At 38.4% G+C, this 25,449-nt stretch overlaps 1 protein-coding gene across 1 annotated transcript in view; it reads left to right on the top strand.

Annotated features, from left to right (window-relative positions):
* ITGA1 (integrin subunit alpha 1) overlaps positions 1-25,449 on the top strand; it is an 89,790-nt gene that overhangs the window by 25,720 nt on the left and 38,621 nt on the right. The window contains exons 2-12 of the mRNA XM_070935898.1: positions 989-1,109; positions 2,015-2,127; positions 3,648-3,736; positions 6,402-6,513; positions 8,283-8,410; positions 14,221-14,369; positions 15,279-15,429; positions 16,787-16,952; positions 21,814-21,887; positions 23,590-23,734; positions 25,275-25,417. Of these exons, the coding sequence (XP_070791999.1) occupies positions 989-1,109; positions 2,015-2,127; positions 3,648-3,736; positions 6,402-6,513; positions 8,283-8,410; positions 14,221-14,369; positions 15,279-15,429; positions 16,787-16,952; positions 21,814-21,887; positions 23,590-23,734; positions 25,275-25,417 (1,391 nt within the window). The remainder of the gene's footprint in view (positions 1-988; positions 1,110-2,014; positions 2,128-3,647; positions 3,737-6,401; positions 6,514-8,282; positions 8,411-14,220; positions 14,370-15,278; positions 15,430-16,786; positions 16,953-21,813; positions 21,888-23,589; positions 23,735-25,274; positions 25,418-25,449) is intronic.

The raw sequence follows: 25,449 nt of genomic DNA, 5'->3' as shown, positions 1-25,449 counted from the left end.
AATATACATTACATTATATTTAAATACATTAAATATATTTAATGTGCAATCCTGGTGTGTGGTCAGGTTTATTTGTCCTACATTAAAACAAAATGTGTCTGATAATCAATCAAACTAAACCATCTAGGAAAAAAGAAAAATAAGACTATCGGTCGCCAACACAACCAAGAATGTGATGTTTAGATAACAATCTGTAGTGCCTTTGGTGAGAGGTTTATACTAAAGACAAAACCATCTACCCTGTAGACAACAATGCTTTGAATTCTTTCCTTCATCATTGAATAGTGCAAAGATATGGTCCGTTCATGTTATTTCTGTCTTTCTGTTTCCTTTCCTTCAATCACAGTTGGTGACAATATGACAACATGACAAATTGTACTACAGCTGAGGAAAGATATGAATCTGGTTTTGGCAATCATCAAAACATAAGCAGTACCCTGCTTGATTCGTACCCTTGGCCCATCTAGTCCAGCTGTCTGTTTTCACAGTGGCCAACCAACTGCACAAGAAAGCCCAGTTTCGTTGATTGTTTCTATTGTGTATATTGTCATATATTATATATTATGATTCATGTATGTTAATAAAATTAATAAAAAATTATTTAAAAAAAAAAAGCCTAGTAATCTTCCAGCAGCAGATGGCTTTCAGATCAAATCCCATATTCCATCTTCTATATTCCATCCCAATAAAAACTTTATCCATTACACAGAACTGAATAGATGCTGTTGTGACAACGGGATATTTGATTCTAAAGAAGCTTTACTATTTATAACAGTCTACTTAAGTAGCACGTTTAACACACAACCGTCCAATTGGAAGCCTTCAATGTACCTGTGTTATCATATGCTGTCATGTATCTTCCAGATCACTGTTGCTAAGAATGTATTTCAATTTCAAATTTCTGAGGGCCTTTAGGCAGCATGTAAACTTTGTCCGGTTCAATCTTCTCCATTCTTTCCTTTTTTTTTTTTCTTTTTTTTACAAACAGTTCTGCTGCATCTCTCTTTATCATTCAACGTTGATGTGAAAGATACGATGACTTTTAGTGGTCCTGTGGAAGACATGTTTGGATACAGTGTGCAGCAATTTGAAAATGAAGAGGGAAAATGGTGAGATGATTAATTAGTTAATTATTATCTCTCCCTTCCACCCATTCCCATACCTCTATAACAGGGTTGTTAAACTCGCAGCGTCACGTTGTCATCACATGACATATCGCGATTTTTTCCCCCCTTCGCTAAACCGGGAGGCCAGGACATTATGCATCCAGCCTGCAGGCCACAAGTTTGACACCACTGCTCTATAACTTACTGTATTTTTCAGAGTATAAGACACACCAGACTATAAGACGCACCTACCTTTTTTGGTGAGGAAAACAAGAAAAAGAAATCTGCCTCTGCCTCCCAGCAATTTTGCCTCCTTGCAGCAAACAGCCTGCTATACTTTCATTTTCGTTTTCAGCATAGCTTGATTAGCACAAGAAAAAAACAATCTGCTCCCAGCAATTTACCTCCTTGCAGCAAGCAGCAGAGGCCTGCACAAAACAGCTGAGAGCAAAACAGCGGAGAGTCGGGAGGCCAATCCAATCAACTTGTGCTAATTAGGCTGTGCTGAAGCTGAAACGAGCTGTTTTTTCTTGCTGCTTGCTGCAAGGAGGTAACTGCTGGGAGGCAGAGGCCAAAGGGTGGGGGCCAGTGGGTGGGCAGGGCTACATTCGGTGTATAAGATGCACCTAAATATTCACCCCCTTTTAGGGGGGAAAAAGGTGTGTCTTATACTCCGAAAAATACGGTAATGAGTCCTTAGTCATTTAGAATTTCATAGGTCATAATGAACACCTTGAATAACTAACTAGAGAAGCTTCTCTAACTCGGTACTCCTATCTGCTATTATAAACACATTTTTATTCCATTAGCTTTTTTGTATGCAACTTAGATAGTAAATTGGTACTAAAGTACCAAAGCAAATATTATGTACTGCATTGACAAAATATATATATATTATCATTCTGCAGGGTTCTTATTGGTTCTCCTTTGGCTGGTCAGCCGCAAAAGAAAACAGGTGATGTCTATAAATGCCCTGTAGGACAGGGTAAAGGTTTGCCATGTGTAAAGTTAAATCTGCCAGGTAAGAAAGTCAATGAAAGAAATTGCAAATTGACCTACCCCCCGTGATGGCGAAACTATGGCACACGTGCCAGAGGTGGCACACAGAGCCCTCTCTGTGAGCACATGTGCCATTGCCAGATGGTCTTCCGGTCTCCGGTGCACGCATGCGTGCCGGCCAGCTGGTGTTAGCGCATGCCGGAACACTGGAAATCCAAAGACCGACTGGCTTGTGCACATGCGCACACCAGCCAGCTGGTCTTTCCATTTCCAGTGTGCGTGAAGAGCAGCTGGTCGGCGCGCATGCGCACTGGAAACCGGAAGACCAGCTGGCTGGTCTTCAGGTTTCTGGGCTCCGGCGTGCACGTGCGCATTTCAGTTTTGGCACAGTGCCAAAAAGGTTCGCCGTCACTGATCTACCCTAACAAAATCAAGTTAGAAGCCAAAACATGTTTAAATAAAAGACCAGAGATAATGAGCATCATAATCAAAGGACACTCACTAAGCAGGCTAAGTGATAAAAAGAAACTGAAGTCCCCTCTGCAAAGAGGAGGAGGGTGCTATAAAACAGGTTTTTTTATATCAATGGTACACAAGTAGTTGTTGGTGCACATACAACCGCAATTGGAGCCATATTTCTGATCATAAGTTGAGGCGCCCACATGACAGACCCTATTTTACAAGATTTCCATGGCTGTTGTTAAGCAAATCTGCAGTCATAACTCCAAATTCATTCTTCCAGCAAAAAATGCCAAAAACAGACAAAAAAGCATTGCAAATCATGATCACGTGACTGCAGGAGGCTGCTATGAGTTGTAGCCAATTGCCAAGCACCCAAAATACAATTACATGGCTAGGGTGTGTGTAGCATGACATGTTACAATGGCCAGAAGTGTTTTACAGGCCATAAAACACTTGTTCTGGGCTGGTTGTAATTTCAAACAGTCATTAAGTCCCTGGTCGTAAGTCAAGGACCATCTGTAAATTCCAATATTCTCTTTCCACTCATTTCCCCTTTTTGCATGGGCCTTTTAGCTATAATTGCTACTTCTCAGAATCTTTTCCAAAGGTCCAGAAACTTCCTCCAATGTCAGTTATATATTTTTTACTAACAGAGGAACTAGTGTGAGTTCTATTACACTGCCATTCCCATAACCTTTATTGCCCACTGAAATATTATGTATACAGCTGATAATTTACTGATCCAACAGTGGAGCTATACAGAAAATGAAAAGTTTATTTGTTCCAAATTTTCAATTTTAAATGGATGAATATCTTCTACTGTCACCCTGTTGCTATTTTGACATTCTCTTTGAGGTTCAAGAAAACTATGCGAAGCATTATCCCAGACAACGATTCTGGGATGAAAGCCAGACATTTGACTTGTATTTCATAGTTTTACCCAAGAGGGAACGTGGAGGAAAAAGGAAAAGAAGCCAAAAAGTTCCATGTTTTACATACAAATTTGGCAATTTAAGCATGCCACTATATGGTTTAATGTCTTGTTTATTATATTTAACTTTATTTTTAATCTATCTATAGCCAACATTTCAATTCCTCAAGTTACAGAAGTCAAGGAGAATATGACTCTTGGGTCAACCTTAGTGACGAATCCCAAAGGAGGGTTTTTGGTGAGTAAATATCTCTTGAGGAAAATAAAAAATAATATGCCATATTTACTATAACCAATACTATAATATTTACCATGAAAGGTTTCACATATAGAAGATTTTTCCCCATTTATAGAAGGAATACAGAACTTGCCTAGATAGTTTTGGATTAAAGTTCCTATCACTCTTGAATATTAAACATGGTGATTTGGTCTGATAAGGTTGGAATCTAACTACTTTTGGGAAATCAAACACAATAATGGAAAGCTACTTTATATCCACATAAGGAAGGCAAAATCTCAAAACTACATCTCACTTATTTTGACCATGTCATGCAGGGAAATTCCCTGGAGAAAGCAATTATGTTTGGAAGTTAGCAGTAAAAGGAAACCAGACCACCAAAGAACATGGTGGCTGGACATCATCAAGGCTGATACCAGCCAGAGAATTGAACAACTCAAGGATATAGTGCAGGATTAGAAGCAGGGGTGGAATTCTACCAGTTCGGACTGGTTCAGGCGAACTGGTAGCTCCGAAAATCAGCTGGGAGCAAACCGGTTCACTCCAACGATCAGGTGGGCCCACCAGCCCACCCTTCCCTGTGCTTTACTGACCTATATTTTCTCAGCTGATTCGCACGGCAGAGCACATTACCACGCCTCAGCTGTGTTACTCCCCCAGCAGTAACACAGAAGGTAAGTTTTTGTAAAACAAAGCACACGATCACCAAACCAGTTGTTAAACCGGCAGGATCCCACCACTGATTAGAAGACATTGAGAGATCTGGCCAGTAGTTGGTTTCAATTAAGTTTGCTACCAGTTTGCTTGTGTGTGCGCGATGCTTCTGTGCCTGCATGACACTTCTGCGCCTGCGCAGAAGCGTCCAGGCAGGTGGGCAGAGCTGCCACCGCCACTACCGGTTCGCCCGATCCGGAGTGAACCAATAGCAACCCATCACTGGACCTGGCCCATACAATCGCCAAGAGCTGGACACAACTGAATAGATTAACATCATCGTCCTCATGAGCCATGGTGGTGCAGTGGTTAGAGTGCAGTACTGCAGGCTACTTCTGCTGACTGCCAGCTGCCTGCAATTTGGCAATTCAGATCTCACCAGGCTCAAGATTGACTCAGCCTTCCACCCTTCCGAGATGGGTAAAATGAGAAACCAGATTGTTGGGGGCAATAGGCTGACTCTGTAAAATCGCTTAGAGAGGGCTGCAAAAAGCACTATAAGTGGTATATAAGTCTAAGTGCTATTGCTATCATCCATGTAAGACACTACATGCAGCAATGAGTCTACAGATGGAAATAAGGAGAACCACTTTTAGTCAGTGGTGCCATCTTTCTCCCATTCCTTTCTCCCATTTTTCATGGTGTGCTTAGGGATGCTCTAAAGCAGTGTTTCTCAGCGTTTGCAACATGAAGACATGTGGACTTCAACTCCCAGAATTACCAGCCAGCATGGCTACAAATGTTCAGGTAGTTCAGAGAATTGCAAGATTAATGAAAACTAAGATCTCCAAGATCCATGAACTGAATTCTGCTCTTGAATACTGGATTCAACCCAGTGTTAGTAAAATAAAGAGAAATGCCTCTCGACTACTTAGCTAACTAGCACAGATTCTTTGAACTGCCAAGAAGTATTTTATATTTCATGCCAAGGAGTAATCATTGAAGGAGGAGAACTGTATTAGCCTAAAAATCAGAGTTTGGTAGCATATTTTCAAATAACAAATTAATCTATAAGCTTTCATGAACCAGAGCTCATATTCTCAGATACTTGAACTGGCCAAACTGACATAAGATTTAAATCGGGATGAGCTGGCGGGGAAAGAGAGGGAGGTTATGTAGATGCTGGTTGCACCAAGACAGATTTACAAGTAGCTTTTCTAATAGAAATTATAAGGTGCTAAGAAACGCTCGTCACTGCTGAGATTTTTTGAAATATCATGAAATCTTTTGATGTGTGTGAATTCAGCAATCTTTCCCTGAGTTCTGCTGATAAAGTTACTTTTTTTCCAAAATGCCTACTTTGAGATCTGTAAAGGAGTTTCATGTGACTTAAATGCTCTTGTATTAGTTTTGCTCTGAAGCCATATTCACTTAACAACGATGGGACTAACTTAACCCCTGCAGTGATTCACTTAACAACTGTGGCAAGAAAGGTCGTAAAATGGGGGAAAAAACACTTTACAAATGTTTCACTTAACAACCAAAATTTTGGGCTCAGTTGTGGTCATAAATCGAGGAATACCTGTATTGGAATGACCTAGGAACATGGGACACAATCTAGAATTACATATATACCTGTTTATTTTATAAACAACATGTGTATTTATCAGATATTCATTTACCAGATATATTCAGAGCAATAATTTTGTTACTATGGTAGAGAATAAATGCAGCTCAGAGTTGAATTCTTGGGTTCCTAGTGTTCTCTAAACTTCCTTGTTTAACACCCAAATATAATAAGTTTGTACTGCACAGAATTCCAAAACTGGATCAGATCCCTTTGGTCAGTTCAGTTGTGGCTGTGCCATCATATTGCTGTTGCAATGTTTTATAGTTTTACATAGGATTTCAGTAAGCATATTTCCAACCATTGTAGATATCAAAGTACCTACTAAATAATATGGTGAATTATTTAAACATTAAAAAAAATTATTTGTCTCTTTAATCATAGGCATGTGGACCTCTTTATGCTTATAAATGTGGACATTCCTATTACACAACTGGTATCTGTTCCAACGTTAGCTCCAATTTTGAGGTTGTAAATTCCATTGCTCCATTGCGAGGTATGCATATATAAAAATTGCTTTTTTTATCTATTGAACGTAGGTAGAGCTTGAAAAAAGGCTAATATATATACAGGGTTATGTCAAAAATATCAACTAATTTTCAAGGCAATTTGTATGACCAAGTTAGGCAAATGTTAATCCTTGTTTGTATATTACCTAAATGCTTACTGGAATTTATTTTTAGTATAAACAGATTCATAGTATTAGTCACAAGTGAAAATCAGTCTAATACCCTGTTTTCCCCAAAATAAGACATCCCCTGATAATAAGCCCAATCGCATGGCAATAAGGCCAAGCGCTTATTTCAGGGTTCAAAAAAATATAAGACAGGGTCTTATTTTCGGGAAAACATGGTAGTAATGTTCAGGCCACCACAGAAAGCTAAATGCCTCTTTAATTCAAGAAGACAAAATACTTGTCCTTGTACTGGTTTTTGTGAGATACAAGGCTCCATTCTTTGTGCTGATTCCCAGAAGCAGAAATGAAATTATTTAATCGTATTAAAAACGTTATTTTCAAAAATACTTTTTGAAGCCCTTCTTGGAGGATATGATTGCTACCCTTCCTTCTTCCTTTCTTTACGTTGCTCCTTGGTTGAGGACAATTACAATAAATGCCCTTTCCTTTTTCTTCTAGTCTTCTTTTCTATTCAAGGTCACTGCAGTTGTTTCTTTTTTATATAGACAAGTGATACTATACAACCATCCCTACACATGGTAGTAATATAATTCCAGAGCCAGCAAACTATTCATGTAATTAGACTTCAAGAGTCCTAAATATTGGAGGCATCTGTAATTTCCTCAAGACAATCACTATCATATGTGACAAGTTGCATGAAGTTGCATAATTGTTTCGGTAATTATGCATTCTGAAATAGTTAAAATGGCTAGCAGTGGTCACAAAACATACACAAAAGAAACATTTGAAGTACAATATGTCTTAGGTAGAATGTCTGTACAGCAATTTTAATAAAACTGTATATATTTTAGAATCACATTTAAACATAGTTATGAATAACTTTAAAAAATTGAAAATGCTCTTTATTCTTGAGATATTTCTTGATCTCCATATAGTTTTGCAAAGGCCCAGTATTCATGAAATAACCATTACCCAAACCATGCTCTGTCCTGTCCACAAAGCTACTCTATGCCATCTCAGATCACCACTGCAGAACATCTCAAGATGTTAGAAGCTCTTTAATCTGAAACCTTCTAGACTGGACCAACAGCTCCATCTCCTACACTGATGAGTTAGCACCATCCAGTTACAGCAAGCTCCAGAACCATAGAACTAGTATATCAGTACTAGAAGTGAGTCCAACATTTGCTCCAGAGACAAAAATGGCTGAGTTCCAGGCTGAGCAGAGAGAGAATGACTGGTCCAAAATAGCCCAATTAATTCCATAATACCATAGAAGATGAACCTTCATTTCCCTTCACCAGGCAGAACTTCATTATGCACATTATCCAGAGGCGCTGATTCAGATTATAGCAACTCAAAAACTTTATCCTTCATCTTCTGCGTGGCTGTGTTTCACTATGTAGGTCTCTACTGTATAAACTATACTAGAAAAATAGGTAGTACAATGGAATGTAGAAATTCAGAGCACTTAATCTTGCATATAAGTTATATCTGAGATACATCATATCTCTTATGGGTCATTTAAAAGTAATTTATTTTGAAATTAAAGGAGTAGCAGGGTATCAATTTAACAGGAAACCACTGTGTGCTTTGAATGTTTCCTTATTTTATGTTTCCTGTTGTAGACTGCAAGTCCCAGTTGGATATTGTCTTTGTTCTTGATGGATCTAACAGTATTTTTGAATGGAAAGATGTCACCAATTTTTTGAAACGAATCCTGCAAAATATGAGTATAGGCCCCCACGATACACAGGTACACTAAGGCAAATGTTTTAAATTTGATTTGATTTGATCTACAGCATAGCTATACAATCAAGGATAGCTGCAATAATATCAAATTTTCTAATTTACCAATCCAAGGCAGTGGTTCTGCAATAGACGAGAAATCTTTTATCGTTTCTTACATACGTCAGTTAATGCATAGATATCAAAGGGAATGGTTAATGGTACAATATCATCCAGAAAGAACTGTATTACAAATAATCAGTTTGTCAGAGGTTGAGTCAGATGTTCATCTCAGGCCATCAACAGAAGAAGGAAAAACTTTGCATAATTTTTTCCATACATCGTGCAAAGCTAAGAAACATTCATAGTTCCAATGAAAAAGATGTGAACCTTATTACAAATGAACAAAAACCCGCTTTGAGGGAGATGGGTGTTTTAGAAATAGGAAATGTAAATAAATAAATAAATAAATAAATAAATAAATAAATGCATTGGGATATCAAAGGCACATCCATATTTGCATAAAACACAGACATGGCAATGAAAGAACCATGTGTTAAAATGCCATGGCTATGGGAAAAGTCAAATTGGTTCTGTAGGAGTGTACAGAGAAATTCCTCCTTACACTTATTTCATTGCTTTATCTATGGCCAGTGCAAAGCTATAAAATGTTGAAATCATATTTGAAGTAATATACGCCACTACTTGTTCCGTAATAGTTTTCCCCCTACTGCCCAATGCAGCTTCCAGACCTGATGTTTCCTGAAGGTTTTCTTTCAAAGTATGTATCAGAAGCAGCTCTGCTAAGCAACCAAGACAAAACAAATTCTTCCAGGTGCTTCCACCTGCTGAGACACTTTAATACCCATGTTTCCCCGAATATAAGACCCTGTCTTATATTTTTTGAACCCCAAAATAAGTGCTTGGCCTTATTTTCAGGGAGTTCTTATTATTTTGGGGTGCGTGGAGCAAGACGGGGCTCCTCTTGCCGTCTTACCTGATTTCTATCTCTGTCTTCCTAACCCTAACCAGAGGAAATGGTGGGGATCAGCTGCGCATGCATTTAAATATTTGGGGGGGTATTTTCAGGGGGGGCTTATTTTAGTGCATGCACTCAAAAGCCTGACTGGGCTTATTATCAGGGGATGTCTTATTTTTGGGGAAACAGGGTAGTTTCAAGAGACTTTTCAAATTCCCAGTCCATAGGCTGCTAGGCAATTTTGCTGGGTGGATGCTCTTTGTATGCTTCCTATTCTTTTATTGTACTGACAGTTGCACTTTGTACTCTAAAACTGGATGGAGACAATGGCACAACGATAATGTGCTTCTGCCTGTGGCTGCATGCAGTAGGAATTGGGTGTTTAAGAAGTATGTGTGGTAAAAGCAGAAGAGATAAGATCAAGAATGAGTGGGTGATCAAAAGTATAACACCTTTTTGGATAAAATAAGTTTATTGCGGTAACTTGATCATAAATACAGATTGAATTAGGGCTAAGTCCAGGGGTGAAATCTACTTACCTTCCCAACCGGTTCGGAAGTGCATGTGAGATCTTAGAAACAGGGAGGTGAGAAGTTCAAAGACCAAAAAACAAGGTATGAATCAGCATGGGGATGTACTAAAAGTTTGCAAGAATAGAAAAATATAGTGAATTGGGGAGTTGTAAACTAGATGTAGTTATATTTCCTTTTGTTTTTTCCTGTCTCATAGTTTTGTTTCTTTGTATTTAGGTATTTTTACATAATATTGCTTACCTTGAAAGAAATAGCATGATGAGAATATAGAGTATGTGTATGTGGGAAATAGGACATAGAGAAAGAAAATGTGGTTAAAGAACAATTGAAAGACTATACTGATATCTTGAAGTTAGGATTAGTATAGAATGACAAAAAAACATTTGTATGGTTACCCAGAATTGTGACTTAAGATGTTTAGCCATAGAAAACTTTTAAATAAGTAAGTAACATAAATTAATGTATATAGAGAGAATGCATGTAGGAACTGACTCCACTTTAAAGTGATATACGAGAGCAATAAACTATTTGTAGAAAAGCATCAGAGATGAACTGACTGAACTATTGAAAGCTTTCAGAAAAGAAACATCTAAAGTACAAACAGCTGTATGTCAACAAATATGAAACAACACCCTGGGACACAGATTGAAAAATTGGTGTATATTCACATACTGTCAAAATATTACACTCATTCCTTACACAAACAAAGGTTTACTTAAGATCTTACAAAGAAGAATAAAGCCATATATGGTCAGAAAAATGCCAAATGAGCAGGAAGGTTTCAGAAAAGGCAGAGGAATATGTATGATCAGATAACTAACACAAAATAGTATTGGAGAGAGCTTTTAAGATTTTTAACAGGGCAGATCATGCTAGAACGTCTGATTATTATTTTGAAGAATTTTTACAATGAACAAAGTAAGGGCAGAACTAGAAGTAACCGAATAAACAGACAAGGATACACATTGTCCACATATCTGCTTAGCTTTTACAATGAATGTATTCAAGAATGGCACTTTCAGAATATATAACAACTACAATCAAAATTGGAGGTCAAACCAGGAACAGTTTAAAATATGCCGACCACACCGTTTTGTTAGACAAAGGTAAAAAGCCTTACGAAAACTACAAATGGAAAGTTTAAAAATGGATTAATCTTAATAATTAAGAACGGAAAGATAAAATGAACCAGCAAGCTTTGTGAATTCACAGTTGAGTTGAAGAAGTATAGGTGAAGTTTTGTTGTTTTAGGATACAGAATAGTTAAAAGTGGAAAATGTACTGGAGAAGTAAAAAGGGAGGTTGATCCTCTGAGGGAAGGTAATTGAGTATATATAGATGATGTCATGAAGATCAAGGCTATTTCTATGACAATAATGATTGGAATATTTAAAGCAACAATTTTCCTCGTGATAATGTATGGCTGTTAATGTTGGATATTGAGAAAGAGAAAGAGGCAGGAGTGTCACCCAAAGCAAGAGTTTTTTGGCTTTAAAATGGCATGTGAAAATAATATTGAAACTTCACCCTTTTTATAAGCTTGCAAAGCATGTGAGACTTGTTTAAAAGGGGTGGGGCTTGATCACCTGGTCACACCCATCATTTGGAAGCCAATCATTATGGATACTCTGAGAAATTACATATTCAAATTACTAAGTTGGAGAAGTTATTGGTAAGAGTACCATGAATTGCAAGAACAGCCAATCAATCAATCAATCAACACAATGTATAACATGAGTGGACATGATCATGGAAATCATATACCACATACCACAGTCACATTTCTTGAATGGCATGGCCTTAGACAAGCATGAAATGCATTAAATAAATACATATTATTGGAATGTCCATGGAAGAAATGTAGACTGTCATCAAGGATATGATTGCCATGCTATCCATTTCCATAGTCGTGGGTTCAAAAACAAGAAAGTCATAACTTTGTTTCAACTTCCCATTATTTCCTCTGATAGAACTCTATAGAATTTTCAAGAAGCTGACACAATCTTAGTTCTTTCTATGTGAGTATGGGTGTCTGGTCCTCATTTCCAGATCAACTGCTAAGAATAGGAACCCTACTTTGGGATGCCATCCCAAAGCATATATAAAGCATATGTCCCTATAAACACCTGTCAGCACAAACATTTCAAGGGGAACATTATATATTGTACAAGCGTGAGAGAGATCTTTGCAATCTATGCAGAACACAATCTTCTCAAGTAGAAGATCAGTAGAATCAGATATACTAAATGTATCTAGTAAATTTGCGAACTGAAAACAGAACATTGCTGGAACAGACCGGAAGTCCATCCCAATTTCCAGAATGATCAACTAGCACCAACTGCAGGAAATCCATAGACAAGAGCAAAGCAACCATGTTTTTTATTATTGTTCTCAGCAATTGGAATTCAGGTGCCAATATATCATCAGTAATTTGAAGAACATTCTTCTTTTGTTCATTTTTGTAAAATGCATATTCTTTATGTATTTTATTCATTGCTGAAACTTTGTAAGTCATTCCTATATAATGTTTATAAGTGGTTTACAAAGAATCAAAAAATGAACAACCAAGATATAGTAAAATACACACTGGACTGGTAGAAAATAGATAGCGATAGAATTTCACTAATATTCACATCCCGTATTACACAGAACAACCTCCTTCTCAACTTAGGACAAATATTTTAATAGTTTACATATAAGCATCTCAGTCTCCAAAAACTTTGTGGAAAAGCCAGGTCTTAATCAGTTTCTTAACTCTTAATGACCCTTACATTCCTCAGTTTAATTGCATAAAAGACAGTCGGTAAACAAAGATGTTTGTACTAAAAGGAATGAGCTATAAACCAGATAGAGAAGCACATCTGAAAACTGAAAGTTAGAATGTAAACTGATCCAGCTATAAAAGGATATGTCTAGATAGATTGTATTAATGTTCAGTATTTTAATAGTATGAGAGTTTTAATAATGGATGAATAAGAGGTAAATATGCCAAGTCAGAGTATATTAGCATTCAATGGCTGGACTAAGCATATTCAAAATATCAATGCAGAGCATACATTTAAAATATACTAGTGGAACATTGCTTAGCTCACATTTAGACAAAAACCTCTCATAAAATTAAGCAGATGAAAATGAAGAAAAGGGTATTTGGAAAAAATACTTTTCTTTTGTTACACAACACCTTTCTTCTATAAAGTAAATTGATTAACAATTATAGAATCCACCTGTTGGCTGTTGCCCCCCCAAAAAAGCAGTGATGTCTATAGATAGGGAGTACTCAAAAATCAACCTGACTATATTGTTACTACAAAGTGGTAGAATAGCTCAATGATAACAGGAAAGATATTCAGGATCTGCTATGCAAGAGATCATGTGCAAGTTGCAGATCAAGCTGAAGTGAAATAAAAAGCCAACACATTTCCACAATATAGTTTTAATTATTTTGATTTCCATCATTTTCAAGGAGAACATCACTTTGAAGTTCCAAACTCATTGGTAGAAAATCAGAGGAACTGTAGAATGAAAACAAACACATTGTTAAAGTTGAGTGTGGAAAATAGAAGAAAGCACTATGTCATTAATATGTTGGAAGGCTATAGGAATTGAAGGACATTTACAGAGGAAGAATCAGTAGAAGATCCAACCAAGCTATGCAGCAAATCTGTAGTATAGCCAATATATTGAAAGGTATCTATAGACTGATATCAAAGAAAGGAGATTTAACAGATTATGCAGTCTATGGTATAATCCAATCATCCAATGCTTATTAGAGTCCTTCATAGAAATGGTAGATGTTTCGGCTGCTTTAGAAAAGACTGAGCAACATACATTATTGCTAATGCCATTAGATAATTGAGAAAGCCATCAACATATGCTTCGTTGATTCTGGAAAGACCTTCAATTGAATTGATTGATTTTAGCTGTGAAATATTCTGAAGAAACTGAGCATTCCAGAAGATCTTATAGGTTTATAGGTTTCATGTTCTCAGAAACCTGTACAAAGACAACAAGATACAGGCTGGATGGAACATGGTGAAACAGACTGGCTCCAAGTCTGCAAACAAGTGAGAAGGAGGCTGTATATGATCTACAGTATTTAGATGCTTCAGGTTGCAAAAAGAGTCAAGTCTGTGTAACTGAACTCTGCCCAACAGCCTAATGTTTATTCTTAGTAAAACACATTTCTGGTTTACCATAGAAAACAAAAAAGCTCTCATTGTGTGGGTGGTCTTCTGTTTTAACTGAAAGGTAAATTCTTCAGTTGCTGTCTTTATGAGTGATGGCATTGTTGTGAAAACTTCTTCAGCAGAAGATTTTGTATTCCAGGTTGGGATTGTTCAATATGGTGAAAATGTAACCCATGAATTTTATCTCAACGCATATTCAACCACAGAAGAAGTGCTTGTAGCAGCAGGCAAAATTAAGCAGAGAAAAGGATTTGAGACCATGACAGCTCTTGGCATTGAGACAGCAAGGTAGGTGCCTTTGTTGTTGTTAGTTGCGAAGTCGTGTCCAACCCATCGTGGCCCCATGGACAACATTCCTCCAGGCCTTCCTGTCCTCTACCATGTTCTGGAGTCTATTTAAGCTCACACCTACTGCTTCAGTGACTCCATCCAGCCACCTCATTCTCTGTCGTCCCATTCTTCTTTTGCCCTCAATTGTTCTCAGCATTAGGCTCTTCTCCAGTGAGTCCTTCCTTCTCATTAGGTGGCTAAAGTATTTGAGTTTCATCTTCAGGATCTGGCCTTCTAAAGGGAAGTCAGGGTTGATCTCCTCTAGGACTGACTGGTTTGATCACCTTGCAGTCCAAGGGACTCGCAGGAGTCTTCTCCAGCACCATAGTTCAAAGGTCTCAATTCTTTGGCTCTCAGCCTTCCTTATGGTCCAACTTTCACAGCCATACATTGCAACTGGGAAAACCATAGCCTTGACTATACACACTTTTGTTGGCAGGGTGATGTCTCTGCTTTTTCGTATGCTATCTAGATTTGCCATAGCTTTCCTCCCCAGGATCAAGTGTCTTTTAATTTCTTGGCTGCAGTCCCCATCTGTGGTGATCTTGGAGCCCAGGAAAATAAAATATGTCAGTACTTCCATTTCTTCCCCATCTATTTGCCAGGAATTAAGAGGGCTGGGTAGGTAGGTGCCTTACAGACTTATAAACAAGTATCAACCTACATAAAGAACTATGCTGATCTTCCACAGGCTTGCCCATGTACAACTTGACTTTAAGAATAGAAAGGGAATCCTGAAAATTCAAACCAAAGGCCTATAGAATCACCCACTATTTTTTATTTTTTTATTTTTCCTACTGATGTTGATATTTATGTTTTGTCCTTGTCTGCAGTCTGCAGATTTATAGGTTTTCACTCTCATTTTAGGAATGAAGCATTTACAGAAGCTCATGGGGCCCGCCCAGGGGTTCAAAAAGTCATGGTAGTTGTGACGGATGGAGAATCTCATGACAATTACCGATTACAAAAAGTGATTGAGGATTGTGAAAAAGACAATATACAGAGATTTTCTATTGCTGTAAGTGATGTTTAGTAGAAAAACTGCACTGTATATCTAGAAATGATTCTTCCTCTTTCTTTCAATTTGGCTTGAAGAAAGAATCTCTTTTTTTGATGAGTTAGTACTCTTTCAATATTAGCTACATGCTAATTTTTATTCATTACTCATTGGGTCCATATTTTTCTTTAAAGTACATGTTGACTCTATTTTTAATATTAATGGTGTGTTCTTCCATTTCTCTTTGACTGCTGAGGATAAACAATGGAAAATTGTTGCCGCAAGATAACTCAGGCCATTGTTTCACAGAAGAATTTTTTAATTAGATGTATATCCCACTTTTTCTACAGTAGCTTAAGATACATATACATGTATCTTGAATATATAGTGGACATTCTCCTATTTTCTTGCTTAACAACAATTCTCTAAGATAAATCAGGCTAAGAGAAAGCAACTGGCCCAAAGTCATCCTATGTTTTTCCATGGATCTGGGGAGATTAGAATGAGACTTCCCAGTCCAAAATCTTAATATTTGCTATTTGTTATAGGTAACGGTAAAGGTTCCCCTTGCATATATGTGCTAGTAGTTCCTGACTCTAGGGGCGGTGCTCATCTCCATTTCAAAGCTGATGACGTCTCTGTGGTCATGTGGCCAGCATGACTAAACACCAAAGGTGCACGGAATGCTGTTACCTTCCCACCAAAGGTGGTCCCTATTTTTCTACTTCCATTTTTTATGGGCTTTTGAACTGCTAGGTTGGCAGAATCTGGGACAAGTAACAGGAGCTCAACCCGTTATGCAGCACTAGGGATTCGAACCGCTGAACTGCCAACCTTTCAATCGACAAGCTCAGCATCTTAGCCCCTGAGCCACCACATCCCTACTATGTTATAGCTACATGTAATTGAATCAATGTGTCTGTGGGATTGATTTTTCAGATATGGTGATATTCTACCAGGCAATAATAATTCCATGTTTAATCTATATAGAGCTGGTCATGGTTAGCTTCTGTATTTTTTTTTTTTCATAATATGGATGATATTCAACACACATAGACACTTCCAAAATCCACAATACTTATTGTTTGTGAATTTTGAGTCTTAAGATCTTAACACAAAGGTAGCAGGTTAGGGAAGGTCATCCTAGATTGTTCTTATGGTGGGAAACTTCTGATTAGCACATGCTTGGTCCATATCTGAATGCTGTTAGTTTGGGTTAACCACTACCACTGCATTTATCTAGAGACTGAAGTCTATGACAGGCCCTCTGACTATGCCATTTTATGTTTCTTACGTATTACTAATTGTAAGCTACTAGGAACATATTTATCACTACTTTTAAAAATTGCTTCTTCATTTTTTCCCCCGCATGTTACAGATTCTTGGCTCCTATAACAGAGGGAATCGAAACCCTGAGAAATTAGTGGAGGAAATCAAATCCATTGCAAGCAAGCCAACTGAAAAGCATTTTTTTAATGTCTCAAATGAAGTAGCTCTGCTTACAATTGTTGAAGCTCTTGGTGAAAGAATATTTGCTTTGGAAGGTATGGGTTTTTTCCCCCCTCTGCTTCTGGTGTTTTGTTGTTTTATTAGTGTATTTGATCTTTTTGTTTGTTGTAAGCAAATAATTGGTGTATTAGGATGGATACCTACTCCATTTATAGAATAATTCTTACTCAAAATCCATTGGTTAGAGGAGTTAAGATTGGAGTGGAGAAGTACTTTATTACTGGAAGTTCTGGGAAGTGTATTTTTGTGTTGGTAATTTTAATTTGCAGCAGCCGTGCACTGAGCAGAATTAGCAAATTAACAAAAAAGAAAAAAAAGCTCCTCTTTTTCTCCCAAAATTACAGCCGAAAGTAGGGTCTGGTAGTGAGCCAATGCTAGCCTTCTAGATCACAAATGGATTCTTAACTGGGATGGTCTGTGTGACAACAGAAATGGTGATGCTATGCAGGGGTGGGCTGCAACGGGTTTAACAACCGGTTCTGTGAGCGTATGCTTTGCATGCGCAAACGTGCTTTGCATGCATGCCACCTAACACACTTGCATGCAGTGTTCAAAATACAATAATTTGAAGCTCAGCTGCTTACCTTCTAAGACAGCCCCGGTAAATAGAACAGCGCAGAAATCAGCTGTGCTGCGCGAATCAGCTGAGCCAGAAAGAAGGAAATATAGGACAGGATAGGGTGGGGGCGGGTGGGTGGGTGGGTGAAGCCAGCTGATCGTCAGAACTACCGGTATGCCCGAACCGGTCTGAACCGGCTGCAGCCCACCACTGATGTTATGTGAGAGAGACCTTGAGAGAAGGGTTGAAGTAATGCTGCCTAGGGAACAGTCAATTAAGAGAGACAACCCTCATTGGGGAAAATGTATGGGACTGCACAGGCAGGATTTCTATTAATGGGGAGGATTGGTTAATCTTCTGTGTAGATGAATCTGCAGATTAAAATCTTGAGCTAGTTACCTGTTATTGTGTTTAAATCTTTTTCAGCTATAAAACCATTGTTGTCCTCTGTATATACTGTAGGACACTGTATGGCTGAAGTGCAGATATTAAATCCTCTAGGGTTCATGCACATTTGGGGGATTCTAGGAGTTGCAATCCTAATCAGGAAGGGTGCTATGCTAGGGAAAAATAAGTCCTTTATCTTAAGCTCTGTCCTCATGCCTTCTCATTGAGGTGGCATATCTGAACCTGGATGATGTCCTTCCATGCACTTGATCCATTTTCCTTCCGTGCTGCTCTAGGTCACAATTAGGGCCAAACTGTACCATTTATATCTCAGATTCAAGTAAAAAACATGTAACATAAATGCCCCAATCATACCAATTCATACATGAGAATTGATGAACTGTATGCAGAGGTGAGATTCATTTATCTTCAAATGTGAGTGCGTGTGTGCATGCTCTGTGATCGCGCATTATGTCCGGGTGGGTGGGCGGAGCCTCCTGCAGTCGCCAGTACCAGTTAGCCCGAACCGGACGGAACCGGCTGAATCCCACCTCTGACTGTACCTTCCTTCCTCCCTCCCTCCCTCCCTTTTTCTGGAATCATAACTTTACAAACCTGAACCGATACCTTTTTATCTGACATTCTGAATTTGCTGTCACTTAAACTGTGACATGTTCCATATTAGTCAATTTCCTACATTTGGTTGTCCTTAATCCTTTACAATCCCTATCCATATCCTATCCTTCATTTATAAACTATCTTGGCAGAAGGAGATTGCTTCCGTTCTTCTCTGCAGTGCTTAATGCACTACTAATGCTTTAAAATGTTAGGCAGCAATCCAAGTAATGTGTAAGTGATTATATTCCCTAGCAAGGAAAACATCTGTGTATATTTCACGTTTATACTTTATGTCCATCTTTTCTGAATAATCAGACTAAGCTTCTTTATGAATAACACAACCATGTGTGCCGGGAAGACAATAAATATAAAATGCACTCATTAAGATATATGAATTGCTATTTTATTACTAATATTAGGTTATGAACCTTATTCAAATGTTATGGTTTTTATGAAAATCATGTTTGAATCTAAGGGCTTCCAGGGTTGTAGTTTATCTCAATTAACAGATATATACCGTATTGCTTCTGTTTTATGCAAAAGTAATCACTGTTTTGTTTATAAACATGGGCTGCATTCCAAGGAAGTTATATATGCACAAAAGGGAAAGCACCACATGTAGCCCCAGTTTTCCTTGCAATTTCCATACTGTGTGAAGAGGGGGAAAATGCATGTTTAAATAAACTGTGGCACGATTTTTTTAAGCAGTATGAAATAATGACATGGAACTTTCCATAGACTTTGGAAGGATTGTACCAGTGTTGCGTGATAGATGCCTGACTAGAATAAGTTGAAACAGTCAGGGAGGGATATACAAACCCAGTTTAAATAGAGTTTCATGAGACCTCTTCCCACACTACTGCTGTATAGTAACAGTAACAGAGTTGGAAGGGACCTTGGAGGTGATCTAGTCCAACCCTCTGCTCACCCAAGAGACCTATACTAGGGATTCGAACCGCCAAACTGCTGACCTTTCTGATCGACAAGCTCAGTGTCTTAGCCATTGAGCCACCTAGTGATACTGGTGATTCCAGACCTAGAGCAGAAGTGATGATGCAGCTAGGAGCAACCAGGAGAATGGCTTCCTCCAAGGAGCTGCCTGGCAGGGAAGATTCCTCAGACATGGAGGATGGCAGCGCATCTGACTGTATGTGAAGAGATGGGATCAGCCAAGAATCCCTATGTAGCTACAAGAGAACTAAGTCCAACCCCCCCCCCCTTGAGTGCCATTAACCCTTATCTACTCTAAGCAGGTGCTGACCTTTCATTGAAAAAAATCACCTACATAGGCTTTTATTAATCAATCAGTTTTATTGAACCTTTACATGTGGACCTGGTCTTTAATGCCTGACACTGGCACATCTACTGGTTGCAGAGCAACCAGAGCAAATGTTGCCCAATGGTTGGTTGTAAATTTGCAATTTGTGTGTCAACTTTTTAATGATGTTGTAGCAATGTGTCTGCTAGCTGCTGCAAAGAACTTGGTGCTTCCTGCAGGTCTGTCGCCATTCTCAAGATTTCCCTTCTTCTTAGGAGTACAAAGTCTGGCAACATTAATGTTAGGTTTAAGGAACCAAGAACGACACCTGGTGTTACTTCTGACTAATTTATTTATTATATTTGCCTATTGACAGAAATCTTGCCAGACTAAAACAACTATCTGCATAACTGTCCCAAAGATGTTTTTTCAAGAGGCAACTGGACTTCCTGGTTTTTCTTTGAAAACGTTTCCCTTCTCATCCAAGAAGCTTCTTCAGCTCTGACTGGATGGATGAGAATCGAAACGTCTCCAAAGGAAAACCAGAAAGTCCAGTTGCCTCTTGAAAAAGCACCATTGGGACAACCATGATCTGGATGACTGAGAATTTCCATATATATCTGCATAACTCTTAAATATACTCTGTGAATTGCTAAGGAGTTTCCGCCTTCCTTTTTCCTGCATACCAAAGATTCCAAGTTTTGCTGTATTTTTGGTCTCTGAGAAATTGCCTTTCTTCCTGCTAGAAATATAATTATGTGATATTTTTACAGAAACAGCATTTTTCACATTCCAGTAATTAGAATTTAGCTGGAATTCTTTGAAAAGAATGTTGAACCAAAGCACGAATCTACTCTTTGAGAGTCTTAATTTCCAAAAGAAGCTTGAGGCAGAACCGGTCTTAGGTTAAACTATAATGAACTTCATCTAAAACAGCGGTCACCAACTGGTGGTCCATGGACCACTGGTGCTCTGCAAGAAAATTTTGGTGGTCCGCAGAAAAATTATTTGCATTTTTTATATTGCACTAAATCAGGGGTCCTCAAACTACAGCCTTTGGGCCGGATACATGCAATGAACACTTGTGTTGCTGCAGAGAGTCTCCCCCTTTGGGGTCTTTTTGTACAGGTTGTAGGGAGACAGAAATTCCAACTCAGGGTCTGCTTCAGCCTCCTGGTGTGGGGCTTTGGGCAAAGGCTGGAGGGAAGTGCCACTGGTGGTGAAAAGCCAGAGGGCCTTGTTCTAGTGGGACAGCATCATGGCCTGTAACTGGCTGACCATCTCAGCCTGCTGAGCCTCCAGGTGCTGGTACCTGGCACTCCCGCAGGTTTTCCCTCTGCTTGGAAAGCCTATGCTCGTAGTCGTCAGTGAGGTGCTTCTGCTGAGCCTCCTTCTCAGTCAGATCCAATTTGAACTGAGCCAGCTGTTTTACCAACTTTTCTCATGGTGGCTGCTTAGCTCCAACAACTGCTTCCTGCTGGGGCCCTAAGGAGCCTGGACAGGCAGGTGAGGCATGGCTGGAAGAAGAGGGGCGAATAGAGGCCAGCGAGGTGCCCCTCAACATGAGTGACATTGAATTGGCTACACCCACCCAGTCACATGACCACCTAACCACACCCACTCATCTGATCATTAGGCAGATCATATTAGTGGTCCGCAGGATTTAAAATTATGAATTTAGTGGTCCCTGAGGTCCAAAAGGTTGGGGACCCTGATCTAAAACAAATCTTTCAAAGTTAAAGGATGGTAAAACTTGTTACATATTGCAGCAAATGAAAAGTTGAGTGTAAATTTGTGCTTTTCTGATTAATTAAATGTGTTATCTACTGGAACCAGTATGCATGTGGAAAATTGTGGCTTCAAAACCAGATGTGACCCTAGGCATCTCTATGGTAACTATGGACTCAAGATACCACACTGACTTCTCTAGAGACATATCTAAATATTTAATTCATTGGTCAGCCTGGACATTCCTAACCCTTAATTTAGTCTTTTCTTGTTTCCTATTTTTTACAGTCATTTTTAGCACTTTCAATCAACTATGCTAAAACAATAAATATTTCCTGTTTTATAGCTACCAATGATCAACAGGCAGCTTCTTTTGAAATGGAAATGTCTCAAGTTGGCTTCAGTGCCCATTATTCTCAGGTAAAGTGACTAGAAAAAAAAAAGGGATATATTATACTTTATCCAGAGAGAAATGTTACAATACATTTTGCTAATCAAAAATAATGTTTGTGAACTGCAAGAACTCTTGACTTATTTATTGAAAGTATCTTGCTCCTTTTGATATTGTCCATCAGTTGGGTTTTTTTTTTTTTTTTTTTGACAAGGATACTGAAGTGGGTTGCCATTTGGTCCATGGGGTTGTGAAGAGTCAGACACAATTTAGCAACTGAACAACAGCAACAATAAAACATGATCCTATGGAGTTTATTGGATATCACAGCAATTCAGAATATTCAACAGGAATATGCAGGCATCAGAAACTGGGGCTGTCAGGATGACTCTTACTGATTTGAAATTGCAATCAAATTATGATTCCATATATTAGGATTAATTTCAAGTCAATTCAAAATTCAATTCAAACCTTTATTGTCAGAGTACAACATGTGTACAATGAGATTGGCTGAGCCTCCCTTCATTCACCCCGCCAACCCAATATAACTCACAGTGAAAGACAGTAAAAGGAAATTTGAATAGGATGCATGAAAGAGGATGATATCTGAGTTGCTAACCTAATCTAGCGTAGATGAGATACAGCCTAGAACTAAGAAGAAATTTTCTAACAGGGAGATAATTAATCAGTTTACCTTCAGAATTGTGAGTTCTCCATCAATGGAGATTTTCAAGGACGACGATTTGTCCAGAATGGTATAGGGTCTCTTGCATGAGCAAGGGGTTGAATTAGAAGACCATATTCTATATTTTATGCTTGCTTATCAGATTAAATTAAAACAGGAAAACTGTTGACTAATGTCTCATATTTACCAAAAAATATTGAGGGATTTCCATTTAAAGATGCTGATTATGAACCTACTAAACATCTGGAACAAATACATGCTGGTGTACCGATTCTGAATTCATATGTTTTTTTTCCTGTTTTGTTATGCTTATATATCAAATACTGATAATGACAGAATTACTCTACATCAGGGGGTCAAACTCAAGGCCGGTGGGCCAGATTTGGCCCATGGGGTGCTTAGATCTAACTCTCAGGGCCAATCTGGAAATATCAAAGGACTGGCATGCGGTGCCTCTGCTGGCCAAAATTGTGATTATTGTGATTACCCAGGGTCATTGAGAATTGGGTGGTATATCAATTTTGTAAATTATTACTAATATTAAGTCCTCCTGTAGGGCTGTGTCAGAGGTAGTAACAAAGATTGATAGACTGTTGGACAGTTGGTTGTTTTTAGAGACATCTGGAGAAATTGTCAGTTCATTTATGCTGCCTCTGCTGCTATACAAAAGAGTCAAGCCCCATAGCAGCTGGGGACTCTACATGTCTCTAATCTCTAGATTATGGAATTGAGACTATTTGTGCCAGAAAGTAAATCTCCGTTTGTCTGGAATAATTGTTTTGAATGCAAAGGGGGAAAAAATGCATCTTGAGCCTGTGTCAAACACCCATCATGGCCACGCCTACCCCGACCAAGCCCACCCCTGGCCACACACACCCCAACCACGCCCCCCACTCCCCTCAATGAAATTGAATTTGACAATCCTGCTCTACATTGTTCGCCCATAAGCTGGTGGCCCAGCATAGTCCCCTTTTTTGGTTTATTCCACAGGATAAATCTCTCCGAAAATATAGTAATGCAATGATTTCTCTGCTATGTTTGTAAAGGACTGGATCATGCTTGGAGCAGTTGGGGCATATGACTGGAATGGGACGGTTGTCATGTTAAAGGACAGCAATTTTCTAACACCAACAAGTAACGCATTTGATGATAGCTTTTCAGAAAGAAATGAAAGTCTTGCAGCGTACTTAGGTGAGCAAAATTGACTGCTGGTTGTCCTACTCTTATAATAATCTATGCCAGTCCAAAGTGTTTTAATCAAGGGTAGTTTTCCCAACCAGATATCAATGGTTGTGTTGTAGATTAGATTCAGAGAATGGAAAAGCTTCTACTAGAAGACACTTTCTTCTTTTTATTTTTATGAATTAAATTAAATTTAGGAAATCATATTTAAAAATTAAATTCAAGAGGCCTCCTAAAATTCTGGCCATTTCACTCCAAAATATTGTACTTTAGATATGTTATAGGGAATCTAGGCCGGTACATGGACTTCTTTTGACTTTAGAAAGGTTCACTTTCCAAATCAATCCTTTCTAAAACAAGCCAACCTAATGTATTGGCTTTGGAGTCTCTCCCTCTCTCTCTCTCTCTCCCTCTCCCTCTCTCTCTCTCTCTCCCTCCCTCCCTCCGTCTCCCCGTCTCCATCTCCGTCTCTCCGTGTCTCTCTCTGTCTCTCTCTCTCTTGAATGAATGAATGAATTATTTCTGGCTGTATTCTACAGCCCTGCAGATACCATGTTCAATTTGGAGGAAGAAAATTAGGGTTAATGAGTGTTATGCCGTATGGAATAAACCAGGTCAAAAAATGAGTGCCACTGGAAGACTACAACTATATATATTGAGATAGGCTATAATAACAACAAGTCCTATTGTGCTTTACCCTCTCCTCCCTTTTATATCTCAGTGAACCATGGAGAAGCCTGTCTGGGTCTCTTCAAATACTATCTCCTTTCACAGAATTTAAGGAATGCTTCAACCCTCTTTGTTTATGTGAGAGTACTTGCCTATTTTCTTCAAGGTCACCCTTCAGATTCCCTGTCCCAAATAATAAGATATAAAGTCTTAAATTTTCCCACAAATTGAAAGCAAAAAAAATAATTGACTTTACATGTTCTTCAGCTAGGAGTTCTTAAATAACATAAATGTGAAATTTACTGGTGTGTTCAATTAATGAGTGGCCTTATGGAACACCAAAAAGCATACACAACAATCTGATTCCAGGGGATGCTATTTCAGAGAACAGAGACAACTCAAACTAATTTTTTAGTGGATAGGCACAAATTATTGGGAGAAGGTAAATGGTCTTATGATCAGCTTCTGAATCAGATAATTAAAATGTGGATAATACAACTTTCCATAATCTAAATTTCAACTCTCAGAAACCACCAGCTAGCTTGGACTGAAAACCAGAAACTGATATTCATATACTTGGAGGGCACTCATATTAGGGAAAGTTGGCATAACAGGAATTCCTTGGGAAACCCAGAAATACTTGTTATTTATAAATTGGTGGAAACTATTTCTACAGACAGGTACAAAAAACAGGAGACATTTTGCTAAAGAAGAATCAGTATTTTTTCTGACAAGTCTCTTTCAGATTTTGTGGGCTAGAATGAGGGTTTAAAAAATGTTGGGCACATAGGCAATTTGCTAAGACTAATGTATGCATGTAAAGCAAAACTAGCTATTAAATGCTATGATTATAATGAGTGCTTATTCTCTGATTCCTTAGGTTATACAGTCAATTCAGCTTCTGTACCTGGAGATCTGCTATACATTGCAGGGCAACCTCGTTATAATCACACCGGTCAAGTTATCATATATAGAATGAAGGACACTGAAATAGAAATACTTCAGAAATTAAGTGGTGAACAGGTTATTTATTTATTTGTTTATTTGTTTATTTA

The sequence above is a fragment of the Pituophis catenifer genome, unplaced genomic scaffold, assembly GCF_029215685.1.
Source record: "Pituophis catenifer annectens isolate HBS135680 unplaced genomic scaffold, rPitCat1.0.hap2 SCAF_2, whole genome shotgun sequence".
In the NCBI taxonomy this organism is placed as follows: Eukaryota; Metazoa; Chordata; class Lepidosauria; order Squamata; family Colubridae; genus Pituophis; species Pituophis catenifer.
This window is presented reverse-complemented; position numbering and strand designations above follow the sequence as displayed.